The 10,760-nt window shown below is 33.2% G+C and overlaps 3 protein-coding genes across 3 annotated transcripts; 2 read left to right on the top strand and 1 right to left on the bottom strand.

Moving 5' to 3' along the window:
• Positions 1-1,839, top strand: LOC107496225 (red chlorophyll catabolite reductase, chloroplastic; the record flags this gene model as incomplete). Its single annotated transcript, XM_016117434.3, is given in 2 exon segments — positions 1-205; positions 926-1,839. Coding segments are annotated over 2 exon segments (820 nt in total), but the record flags the coding sequence as incomplete, so codon positions are not given.
• Positions 1,840-3,940: 2,101 nt separating this feature from the next.
• Positions 3,941-7,352, top strand: LOC107496243 (SEC14 cytosolic factor). The gene is made up of 12 exons (XM_016117462.3): positions 3,941-4,091; positions 4,213-4,241; positions 4,624-4,707; positions 4,795-4,848; positions 4,950-5,024; positions 5,133-5,186; positions 5,281-5,340; positions 5,426-5,521; positions 5,936-6,037; positions 6,160-6,240; positions 6,522-6,831; positions 7,239-7,352. Exons 1-12 carry the CDS (start codon positions 4,037-4,039, stop codon positions 7,313-7,315), a joined length of 1,077 nt encoding a protein of 358 aa, XP_015972948.2. The 5' UTR covers positions 3,941-4,036; the 3' UTR covers positions 7,316-7,352.
• Positions 7,353-7,419: 67 nt separating this feature from the next.
• LOC107496214 (uncharacterized) lies at positions 7,420-9,886 on the bottom strand. The gene is made up of 5 exons (XM_016117423.3): positions 9,336-9,886; positions 8,720-8,805; positions 8,298-8,606; positions 8,070-8,153; positions 7,420-7,855 (listed from the first exon to the last, which is right to left on the bottom strand). Exons 1-5 carry the CDS (start codon positions 9,729-9,731, stop codon positions 7,420-7,422), a joined length of 1,311 nt encoding a protein of 436 aa, XP_015972909.1. The 5' UTR covers positions 9,732-9,886.
• Between the last annotated feature and the right edge of the window lie 874 nt (positions 9,887-10,760).

Here is a 10,760-nt window from a genome sequence, read left to right as displayed (position 1 = left end):
CAACAACAACAACAAATTCATGGAGTTCCCTTTCGTTTCTTCTCCACATAAGAGTCTCATGGTTGATCTTGTTTCCACACTGGAGAATCGATTTCACTCGCATCTTCTTCCTTCCACACTCCCCAACGATGTTCGCCATTACCAAAGCCAGACTGGTTCTGCACAAGCCTCTCTCCATATTAGAGCTGCTCATCCTCACTCCCCTGTAATCATTCCCACCCTTCCTTCCTTCTTTCCAGCATTCTCAATTTCAATTAAGCTAATGCATGTCTTTAGTGTTGTAGAGTCGGGTCTGTTTAAGATCGTTAATATATAAACTTATCATGAGAGAATTTAGTTATCTGAATATTGTAATTGTGTTGTGTTGATTGCATATGAAACTAATGCTTATAGAGTAGTAACTACCACACCAGAATACTATGCATTGATTTAGGTTATATGACTCCCAATGTGTTGGGATATTCTATGTGAAGTGTATATAATATGGAAATGTCCATAGATTATTGTCTTAATGTAAAAACCAGTCATCAATTGTATTTGTGTATATGTACATGCATTATTTTACACATTTTCATATGAATTTCGTATTCCAGTATGTATTCTACATGAGTGGTTGATTTAGTTTTTGAAATACAAATAGTCTAGTTCATATATAATATGTAAGGATCCTTTGTTTATTTCTTGCCATTGTTTCCTTATGTATACAAAATCATTTTGTCTTGTGATTTTTTGGTTTCCTGCTCTGTGCTGTTGACCTTGTTTTGTTACTAAGATTATTCACATAGTCTATCTAGAACATGGACTGAGATCCCTTGAGATTATGTAGAAACACTCATGATTTGGGGTACTTGTAAAGTGCTAGTGTCTATTTTTTGCACATAAACAATTGATGATGATCAAATTGGATTTTGAATGTGTGATCCAGATAGATTTTGTGCTGGGAAGTTGGGTGCATTCAGAGCTACCAACAGGAGGATCCTTTGATATCACAAGTCTTTCAGCTTATCTCAACACTTCAACTGATGCACCAAACTTTGTCTTTGAAATCATCCGCAGCAGCCCTACAAATCTAATCCTCATCCTCGATTTGCCTCCTCGAAAAGACCCTGTACTTTGGCCAAATTACCTACAAACATTCTATGATGACACTCATCTTGATGCACATAGGCAGGCCCTACATACACTCCCTGAGGTTCAACCTTATTTCTCCTCGTCACTTTTCATCCGCGCCGTTTCCTCCCCTACCGGTATCCTAGTCCGAATTCAAACAGAGAATGGTGGGCAGGAGCGGATGGAGGAGATACTTGCCAAGCACCTGGACCCCGTTTCGAAGCAGGTGCTTGAAATATGGCTGGACAAGTGTGCCTCTGCAAACAGAGAAGTAGGAGATGAAGAAAGAGAGTATCTGAAGAAAAGGGATGGTGTGATTAGAAACAAGACCATAGAGGTTGATCTTGGTTCAAGCTTTCCAAGGTTGTTTGGTCCAGAAGTAGCAAACCGGGTACTTGATGTGATCAAGGACTATTTTACAGTCTCATGACTCATTCATATCTTTATATAGTGAATTGTGATGGATAATTCTGTAGCAGCAGCAATACTTTACCTATGACAATGTTTACAAGATGAGTTGCCAGATTATGGAGATAAATCATCCTTAATTAACCTATTAATTTGATGTGTCTCTACGAGAGAAATTATTGAAATCTTGGCTGTATGTCTAAACTACAGAGAAATTCTAAATATCAGAAAAATAACATGCTGTGATTGATGTGGTGTACCCAAATCATCAGAACATTTTTCTCTTGATGCATAAAGTTGAGTAAATTGAATTTTTATGAATTCACCAGGCTTACTATAAAAAAGTTTTTCTGTCAACTCAAATAGTATAAAATAATTATTAACAGAATCAGCGCATATTGAACATTATTATTGGCAAAGAATCATCTTTAAGGAACATATAATTTTGAGAAACGGATTAAACGATTCCCCAATTTTAATTTGTTTGTTTGCATCAGATGCTGTTAAGCACATATATGAGCTATGAGGTGGCTATTATACTATATTACCAATATGAGAATAATATTTAACGATCTACAAAGTCAAAAATGTTATAGAAATTAATTAGAATCTTTCATAGAGAACAAGTGCATGGTTGTTAAATGATCTAAGTGATAATTAATCAGTTTAAGTCGTCTTAATATCATATATTATTACATATTATACGTTGTATTATTTTAACAAATTAGCCTATATTATATATACTTAAAAAAAATTATCTCCATTAAAATTTTTATAATAAAGTTCTGAGTATATTTCAACCGAGTGATTCTTTAATGTAGAATTTTTACATAAACAACTAATCTTCTATTATCACATTAGTAAAAATAATAAAATTTTAAATTTATTATTTAAAAAATCATCTAAATACAGAAATCTTATTTAATAATTATATATAATTTTTATATTATTAATATATCAAAATTAAGTTCTTATAATAAATCCAATTTATTATAGATGCGTGGTATGTTTTATGGTGTATAGTTACAATATATGGACAAAAGAATCAATACATTCTCTAGTTATAAAACGTGTGTATGTTCCTAGTTTTTTTAACATGAATGCTTTTTTGTTCTTATTTTTCGTTGGACATAGATATTATGCTGGACATGGAATATTTGTTTATAGATGGATTATGGACACAAGCATATGTGCACATAATAATGGAGAAATGGTATATTCTCGTGCTATTCCATCTTCTAGTAGCTACATAGTGTGTTAAATACTTAAATTAAGTGAGTCGATTCCTCCATTTTAATTACAAGTTAATTAATAATTACATGATTGTTCTTTATTAGAGCATCTTTCAAATGGAAAATCTTGTCGTTTTGGCACATTATTATTATTATTATTATTATTATTATTATTATTATTATTATTATTATTATTATTATTATTATCCACGTTTTATTTAATATATATATAAACAAGCATCTTCATTGTTGGCCGTGGAAAACTTTAAGCAAAAAGAAAGGTTAGGCAGCATATCTAATGAAATTTAAGAATTAGATAAGTTTTGAAATACAATTAGAGAATAATAGAAAAAAAATAGTAGAGGTATTATTGAATCTTAGAAATTATTTTAATGCATTCTTTTTCGACCTTTTTATAAGATTTGGAAAACAACTGCCAAAGGGAAATGAAAATGACAAATTATTAGGAGATAAGGTTCCTTCATGATTTAGATATAAATTCTTGTCAACTTTATTATATTTTAAAATTTTCCTTTAGAACTTTATAGGGTATGGCTCACTTACTTAAGATTATGTACTTTGATTTTTATTATTATTTTTTATAATATATAGTATTAAACCACAAAAAAAAGCAATGTGCTTCTTCTTTTACCAAATTAACAATAACTTAACTTTTTCAATGATTTATAAAGAACGTATGAGTGCTCTTTTTCATGAGTGTCTCACACTAGCAAGAAAAAAAAAAACTATGTACAATAATTTTGTTTCACAAAAAAAAATATATTATGAGTTTAATTTTCATACACTAACGTGTAAAATATTTTGTATAACTATATATTATTTTACATAGTCATATATCAAAATTGAATTTATATATTATTTTATTATATCAATTTTAACCATAATTAAATAGGGATTAGTCCTCTGTAATTAAATCTATTTTATCAGTTCAATGAGCGATTTAGTTTTTGTGTTTATATTATTTCTTTGTAGTGATGCCCACTGAATTGAGTTCATACTTTAAAAAGGAAGCTGCAACAAAAGTCCAAGATACTTGGATACTTTATAGTCATAGGAAGTGTTGTGGACACAACAAACAAAGCATCAACATTTTTTAACTAAGGACACCCCAATTGGTTAATTAGTTTAAGGTTTAATTATGTGGACACAGTAGCTTCTTGATTATATAAACATCAGAAGCTTCAAATTCCTAGTTGCAGATTTTCCCCTTAGAATTTCTCAGCAACTTGTTAACCTGGGGACTATTTTAATCTTTACCATAAGACATGGATGCATGGAATGATGAAGCTATGAAGCAGTTTCAGTCCCTTCTGGAAACCTGTATGCATATTCAGTTCCAAACTTTGCTTGCATAATATTATTCTGTTTCATCTTCTATGATCTTACTGCTGATTTGTTTAAATGTTACTGACACAATACATACAATACCTTCCTGGTGCAGTGGATGAACAACACAAGAACACATTCCAGGTTTTGTTCCTCAGTCTCTTAGTTTTGTTTGATTTGATTTGATCTAATATTCTAATGTGTTGAGAAATGAGAATGGCAATGGAAAAAGAAATCTGTACAAGCTATAACTATGATGATCAGAAACATGTTTAGATATTAAATTTATATATTGTTTTCTTTTCCCCTTACTTTAGTCCAAATAAAATAGATTATTATAAATGATCTATTTTTACCAGAAAGTTTGTTCCTTTAGCACAAAATTTTACTTGGGTAAGAAGCTTTGGTTCACCTTGTTTTAGGTATGTCAGAAGTCAGAACCATCATAAACAAGTGATTATAGTTTTGTGGTTCATAAAATTTGTTAGGTTTGTACTTAAGCTCTGAAAGCTTGTTTATAATGCAGAATATGCACCAGGGTTATCCAAGAGAAACATTAGTACGTTTTCTCAAAGCAAGGGATGGGAATGTTCCCAAAGCACATAAAATGGTTAGATATGTTTAGTAGTTTCTCTCTTAAATCTTCAACTTTTGGTGTATTCATTCACTATGCTGATGGTTTAAACTAATATTTCAGTTCATTGATTGCTTGCAATGGAGAGTGGAAAATGGGATTGACAATGTTTTAGCTGTGAGTTTGATTCACTTTCCAATTTCTCTTCTGAATTCTATTGTCTTTCTAGTTTTATGGCATCTTTGTATCTTGATCATCATGGATTTGTTGATCAGCAGAGGCCAATCCTGGCCGATTCGTACAGAAGCGTGAGAGATTCGCAACTCATGGGAATGTCTGGTTACACAAAAGAGGTAAGATCTGTGCTGGGCTATACAGAATGATACATTTCATTAGAGCTTTTATTCTTCTTCATGGATGATTGCTAAGATGTTCCATTTTGTGATGAATGATGATGGCAGGGTCTACCAGTCATTGCTGTTGGTGTTGGTCTTAGCACATATGGAAAAGTTTCTGTAAGTTCAATACTAATGTTGATTAGTGAGGTATCTGAACTTCATTTTGATTTTTCAATGATGTTAATTTGTGTATTGTTTTTTTTTGTTTCAGGACAAATACTATGTACAATCACACATCCAAATGAATGAATATAGGGATAGGGTGATCTTGGTTAGTACCTAACACTGTTTATGACAATTGTTTTCTTGAAAATTCTTTGATTTGCTGCTTGATTATTTGGAAGTTTTCTTTTTAGCCAACAGCTACCAAGAATCATGGAAGATACATTGGTACCTGTGTGAAAGTCTTGGATATGACAGGCCTAAGACTATCAGCACTGAACCAAATGAAGGTATGTCAATAACTTAAATGGCCAATTTCTCTGGTGTCTTTTAAAATCATGTCAAAACTGTCAAATTTGGTCTTGATATATGATTTTGGAAAAAGCTGTCAATGTAGGATCCACCAGTATATGTGTGTGTAGGCAATTGATTTTCACATTTTTCAGCATCATACACAATATGTAACTTAAAAGCATTTTCTTAGTAAACTGCTATTTTAACTCTAGAAAAAGTATTCACTGATAAAATGGTTCCTCAAATATTGTTAATTGTCTTGTGGTAAAACATAGTTTCTGTTTGCCAAATTCACCCAAAATGTGGACCGATTTGTATTATTCGTGGGACAAAATAGTAGTTTACCATCTTTTGTTCTTTTTCTTCATCTTTGTTCTCATGAGAGTTCCCTGATCATCCACCTTGTGCAGCTTTTGACATCTATATCTACCATAGATGACTTGAATTATCCAGAAAAGACAGACACATACTATATTGTCAATGCTCCATATGTATTCTCTGCATGTTGGAAGGTTTGCACCTACCCTTTTGTTTGAAGAATTTAAACTTAGTTTCATAAATGTCATAACAAAATCCATAGATTAACAACTAACTTAAGGGTTGTTTTGTTTTTCACTTGAATAACAATTGGCAGGTTGTAAAGCCTCTGTTGCAAGAAAGAACAAGGAAGAAAGTTCAAGTGCTGCAAGGTTGTGGTAGGGAGGAATTACTTAAGGTAAAAACACTATTACCTCTTATATTTGGTGTTATCTCAGAATATTATAGAGCTTCATATTATCATATGAATTTAATTTTGATATACTGTCAGTGTAAAGCAGTTTTACACGTACATCCAGTTACATAATGTCACGTTAGCAAAAAATAACTACTTTTCATATTGACTACCTAAATTGTTATCTAAAAGAACAGATACGATTAGACGATGTAAAATGTTTTACACTTTAGTGCATCAAAATTAAACGGTTTCATATTGTTCTTTTAAAACTTGTGAAACAGGTAATGGACTATGCATCCCTTCCACATTTTTGCAAGGACTCATCAAAGTTAACCAAACACAATGCAACAATGAATGCTGAAAACTGCTACTCCCTTGATCATGTCTTCCATAAACAACTTTATAATTATATGAAGCAGCAAGCTATGATAATGGAGTCCATATCACAAATCAAACAGGATTCTTTCTATGTAGAATTGCCAGAGACAGACCCAGATGATGCCAAAATTGTCAAGACTATAGAAATTGAGTTCAGGAAAGTGGAAAGCAAGAATGGCCTAAATAATTCACTAAATGGTGTTGCTGTTAAAGGTGTTTGAAACTTTGGAGACTCATTATTACACTATTTTGGCCTCTTATAGAGTTCAGTGCCACAAATTGTTGAATTGACATATAACCCTTTCAGATAAGGAATAGTTCTTTATAATGACAAAGAAGTGAAGAACTCATAACTATTAGCTGTAATTTCTTGCATCAACTCAATTTAAATCTCTAATAACAGAACTTTGTTTGATCTCATTGTTTTAAAGCATGAAACCTTTATGATTCTTGTCAACTATGTAGCACAGAATTTTAGAATTAAGATTAACAAAAGTTCTAGCAACACCAAAGCTGTATGCTTTATATAAAATTTAAAAAAGGGTCACATCAAATTCTAACCTAAGCAAACTACCAATAGATAATTTGAATATTGGGGCTAAGGTTTCTTTTATGTACAGATGAAGATAACTACTACCCCAACACAAGTGCCTCAGCCAATACTCCAATAGTAAAGGACACACATCAAGGATTTTGATACAAAGAGGAACTGCAACAGAATCACATAACTTGAAGCTAGATACAGCAAAATAAAACTATGTGATCAGAATAACCGAAAAGCACTGCCAGTGTTGATTCCTCTTATGTCAACTGTTTGTAGCAGTTATAGGCAATACCAACTGATACAGCGGCACAAACAACGGCAAGGGCGGCATAAGTATCTTCTCGCTCCCAACTCTCAAGCCATGTTGTCATGGAATGAAACTTGCGTGAAGCTCCTTTGCCGCTTTTGATGCGAGAAATCACGGTCTCACCACTCTTGTTATCGGCTGAGAGTTTTGCCTCTGTCTCAATGACATCGGCGTTTTTTCTCTTTTCAACTAACACGTGATTCGGAGAAGAGGAAGAGACTCCGTTTTCTTGGCAGCAGCTCACTCCATTTGTTTGGCAGCATCCCACAGAGTTGTCTTGAGATCTGTATATTGCATTGCCTTCTTCGAAACTTCCCAAACCATTAAGCAGAAACCTTTGTTCTTGGCTCTTGATTTGTTCATCTTCTGATAAACCCATCTGACCCCTAATGAACAGATCAAGATGTCAATTAATGTGAAAACCGAAGTAGACTGGCTAAGCTTACATTCCACATTTTCAGAATAAAAGTAATGCCAGTATATAAAATTGTTGTTGAAAGCAAAAGGGGCATGTTGTCACTTCAAGGATAAAATTCAAACAGAAACATAACTTTTAAACCAAAAGACTAACCAAGATCAAGCATTACAAGAAACAATTACCTCCATAAGGAGTCTATAATCTCTCCTTTCACAATATGCTGTTGAAGTAATGAAGGTACATCATCTGGAGTAACATATCCATACCTACATATTTTACATGAAGAAATATTGATTTACATAGTATTCAACATAATAAACAATCTTATAGTGGAATTTCAAAATTTTAAATAATGATTCAAAAAGTTCTGACCAAAAAAGAAATTTTATCGACCAAGCAGATCTCCTTACCAGTGCCCAGTGACTTCTCCGTATGCACACGACCTATTAAATATAATAACATTTCCGGCATACTTATCACCCCCAATATGTGAGCATGGGCTTACAAACACTTTACCCTGAAGACCATGTAACTCTATCTCTTCCCTGAATCTGCTGACCAAGACAGGTCCGCAAACCCCACATCTACGATCACGGGACCCATGCGAACACACAAAAACATATGAACCTTTCAATGCTTCCGGGGTTCCAGGAAGCCATTCTCCATCTTTCACAAGAACTTCTTCAACAAACGTTTCAACATCAAAATGTGTTAGTCTCCTGCAATCAAGCAATTTCACTAATGTTCATCGTCGGAAACCAACTGGAGTGAACAAAAACAGATCAAAGCCTTCACTAGGGAATCATATGCTGCAAAACGAAATCATACCAACCTATATCTGATCATGTCAGGAAAGATCAATACATCACCATTTGATGTTTCAGTCCCATCATGACCCTCACATATCGTTAAGCGAGTCTAGCAAACATAGAAAATCCAAGACAATCAGCTACATCCAATGTTAAACCAAAAAAGAATGCCAAAAAAGCAACCATTTTAATATTACATTCAATTAGCACTTACAACAGCATCAACAAAATCACTAATTTCTGCAGCACAACAAAATCAAGGAACAAAACTCAATCACACATTACTAAATACCATAGTCCATAGGAAAACTATACTAACAAAAATGACACTCCACCGGAAGCAATCTAGATTGAGCACTCACTAAACACTTCATCTAGCAAGCATTTGAAATTGAATGGTAACTTGGCACTAGAGTAGCTCCTTCTACCAGATTCACCACCCACTGCTTCAAGGAAAATCAATTACTTAATTTCCCCAAACAACAACAAAATCAAGGAACAAAGTTTAACCAACCATTAAAGAACCAATTACCTCAAGCATACAAACCAACCCTGAAATTTTTTTTAATCTCTTAAAAAATTTGAGATTTGAAATAAGAAAAAAGGATTAAAAAAAAAAAAGCGAAATGTTACAGTCACCTCCTTCTTCATGTGGTTCTTCCTAGCCATGACAGCTGCATAGAGCAACCTCGGCAACCGATCAAACTCTGCCGCCTCGATTCTCGGTGGCCAAACCCGAGGATTCTTGTAGCAAAGGAACACGTGGCGCTCATAAAGCTCGACAGTGCCGGCGAGAGGGCTCTGCCTAAAATCCGGGCGAGTGAAGCCGAATTCGGCTTCGGCAGCAGGGTCTCCTCCTCCACCGCCGCCACCGAGGAGTCCCTCGTTCTGGAAGCTTCCAGAAGCACTCCTAGGGTCTGTAAGGTAGCTGTCGAGTTGGTCGGAGACGGTGATTGGTGAGGAATTGGAAGAAGATGAAGGGATCGTGAATGTAAGTGGCGCTTCTTCTCTGTCCCTATTGCTGCTGGACATCATCCTTGTTCTAAATCGTTATCAAAGTTTGAATCTTTGGGACCAGTTAAGTGATGGGTCACTCTTCTTCTTCTTTCTTCTGTGTATGGGGTTGGTGAGTGTGAGACTCTGAATGAATGAGTGAGTGAATGAGTGAGTGCTGTTTCCTCTACGGAGGGGTTTGATGATGATGTTTGTACCTTGGAGGCGGCTATGATTCTGTGATATTGAGACTAAGCTCTATCTGTGGTACCGAGGACACGTGTGCTTCTTTTCTTTAGGGGTAGTATGTGCTTCTTTTCTTTTCTCCCCTTGGATGGAACTTATTTCGTTTACCCATCAAATAGGTCAACTTATTTCAAGCAACTAGCAGAAGACCTGTGAAACGCACAGATTGAAAATTTCTGTTCCTTCTTTTGAATTCGTTTTTTCAATATTTTTGGATTGTCACCTTTTACGTTAATAAAAAATATTTTTGTTATTTAATTTTTAACTAAATATAATAAATTTATTTATTCTATAATCACTCAATACATAATCACTCAATACATAAGTATTTTTTTAACTTTTCGTTGTTTGTATAAGTATCATTATTTTTTAAAATATTAATTTTAATAAACACATCTTAAAATTGCCTATAAAATTTTTTTTACAAAACATTATATCTTATACAATTTCATAAATTATGCAACAATATACACAACTTAAAAATATAAATAACACAATTAAAAAAGATAAACATAAATAAGAACCAAAACAAATACAATTAAAGAAAATTTCATAAAATATACTCGGACCGTGTTGTTTTTTTTGAACTATAATAAATGTATTTAAATAATCAATCTCACAAAGCCAGTTTTGATATTGACAAAATAGCATAGCAGAACTGCATCCATAATTGAATTAATCAAGTTACTCATTTATAATTTATTGGTTATTGATTCAAGCAATAAATTATTAGTTAAATCGATAAAATTAGTCTTATATGTAAATATAAAATAACAAAAAATGTAAAATTAAAATTTAAAATTCATATATTTACTAACATTTTAA

The sequence above is a fragment of the Arachis duranensis genome, chromosome 7, assembly GCF_000817695.3.
Source record: "Arachis duranensis cultivar V14167 chromosome 7, aradu.V14167.gnm2.J7QH, whole genome shotgun sequence".
Lineage (NCBI taxonomy): Eukaryota > Viridiplantae > Streptophyta > Magnoliopsida > Fabales > Fabaceae > Arachis > Arachis duranensis.
The sequence above is the reverse complement of the archived record's forward strand: the minus strand, read 5'-3'. Positions and strand labels throughout refer to the sequence as shown.

Excerpts from the sequence above, each read along its gene's own strand:
- LOC107496243 (XM_016117462.3), top strand. The coding sequence starts at position 4,037 with ATGGATGCATGGAATGATGAAGCTATGAAGCAGTTTCAGTCCCTTCTG. Across the intron at positions 4,092-4,212 it reads TCAGTCCCTTCTGGAAACCT|TGGATGAACAACACAAGAAC; the intron begins GTATGCATATTC and ends TTCCTGGTGCAG. Across the intron at positions 5,025-5,132 it reads TGTCTGGTTACACAAAAGAG|GGTCTACCAGTCATTGCTGT; the intron begins GTAAGATCTGTG and ends TGATGATGGCAG.
- LOC107496214 (XM_016117423.3), bottom strand. The coding sequence starts at position 9,731 with ATGATGTCCAGCAGCAATAGGGACAGAGAAGAAGCGCCACTTACATTC. Across the intron at positions 8,806-9,335 it reads AGAACCACATGAAGAAGGAG|ACTCGCTTAACGATATGTGA; the intron begins GTGACTGTAACA and ends TATGTTTGCTAG. Across the intron at positions 8,607-8,719 it reads CCTGACATGATCAGATATAG|GAGACTAACACATTTTGATG; the intron begins GTTGGTATGATT and ends GCTTGATTGCAG.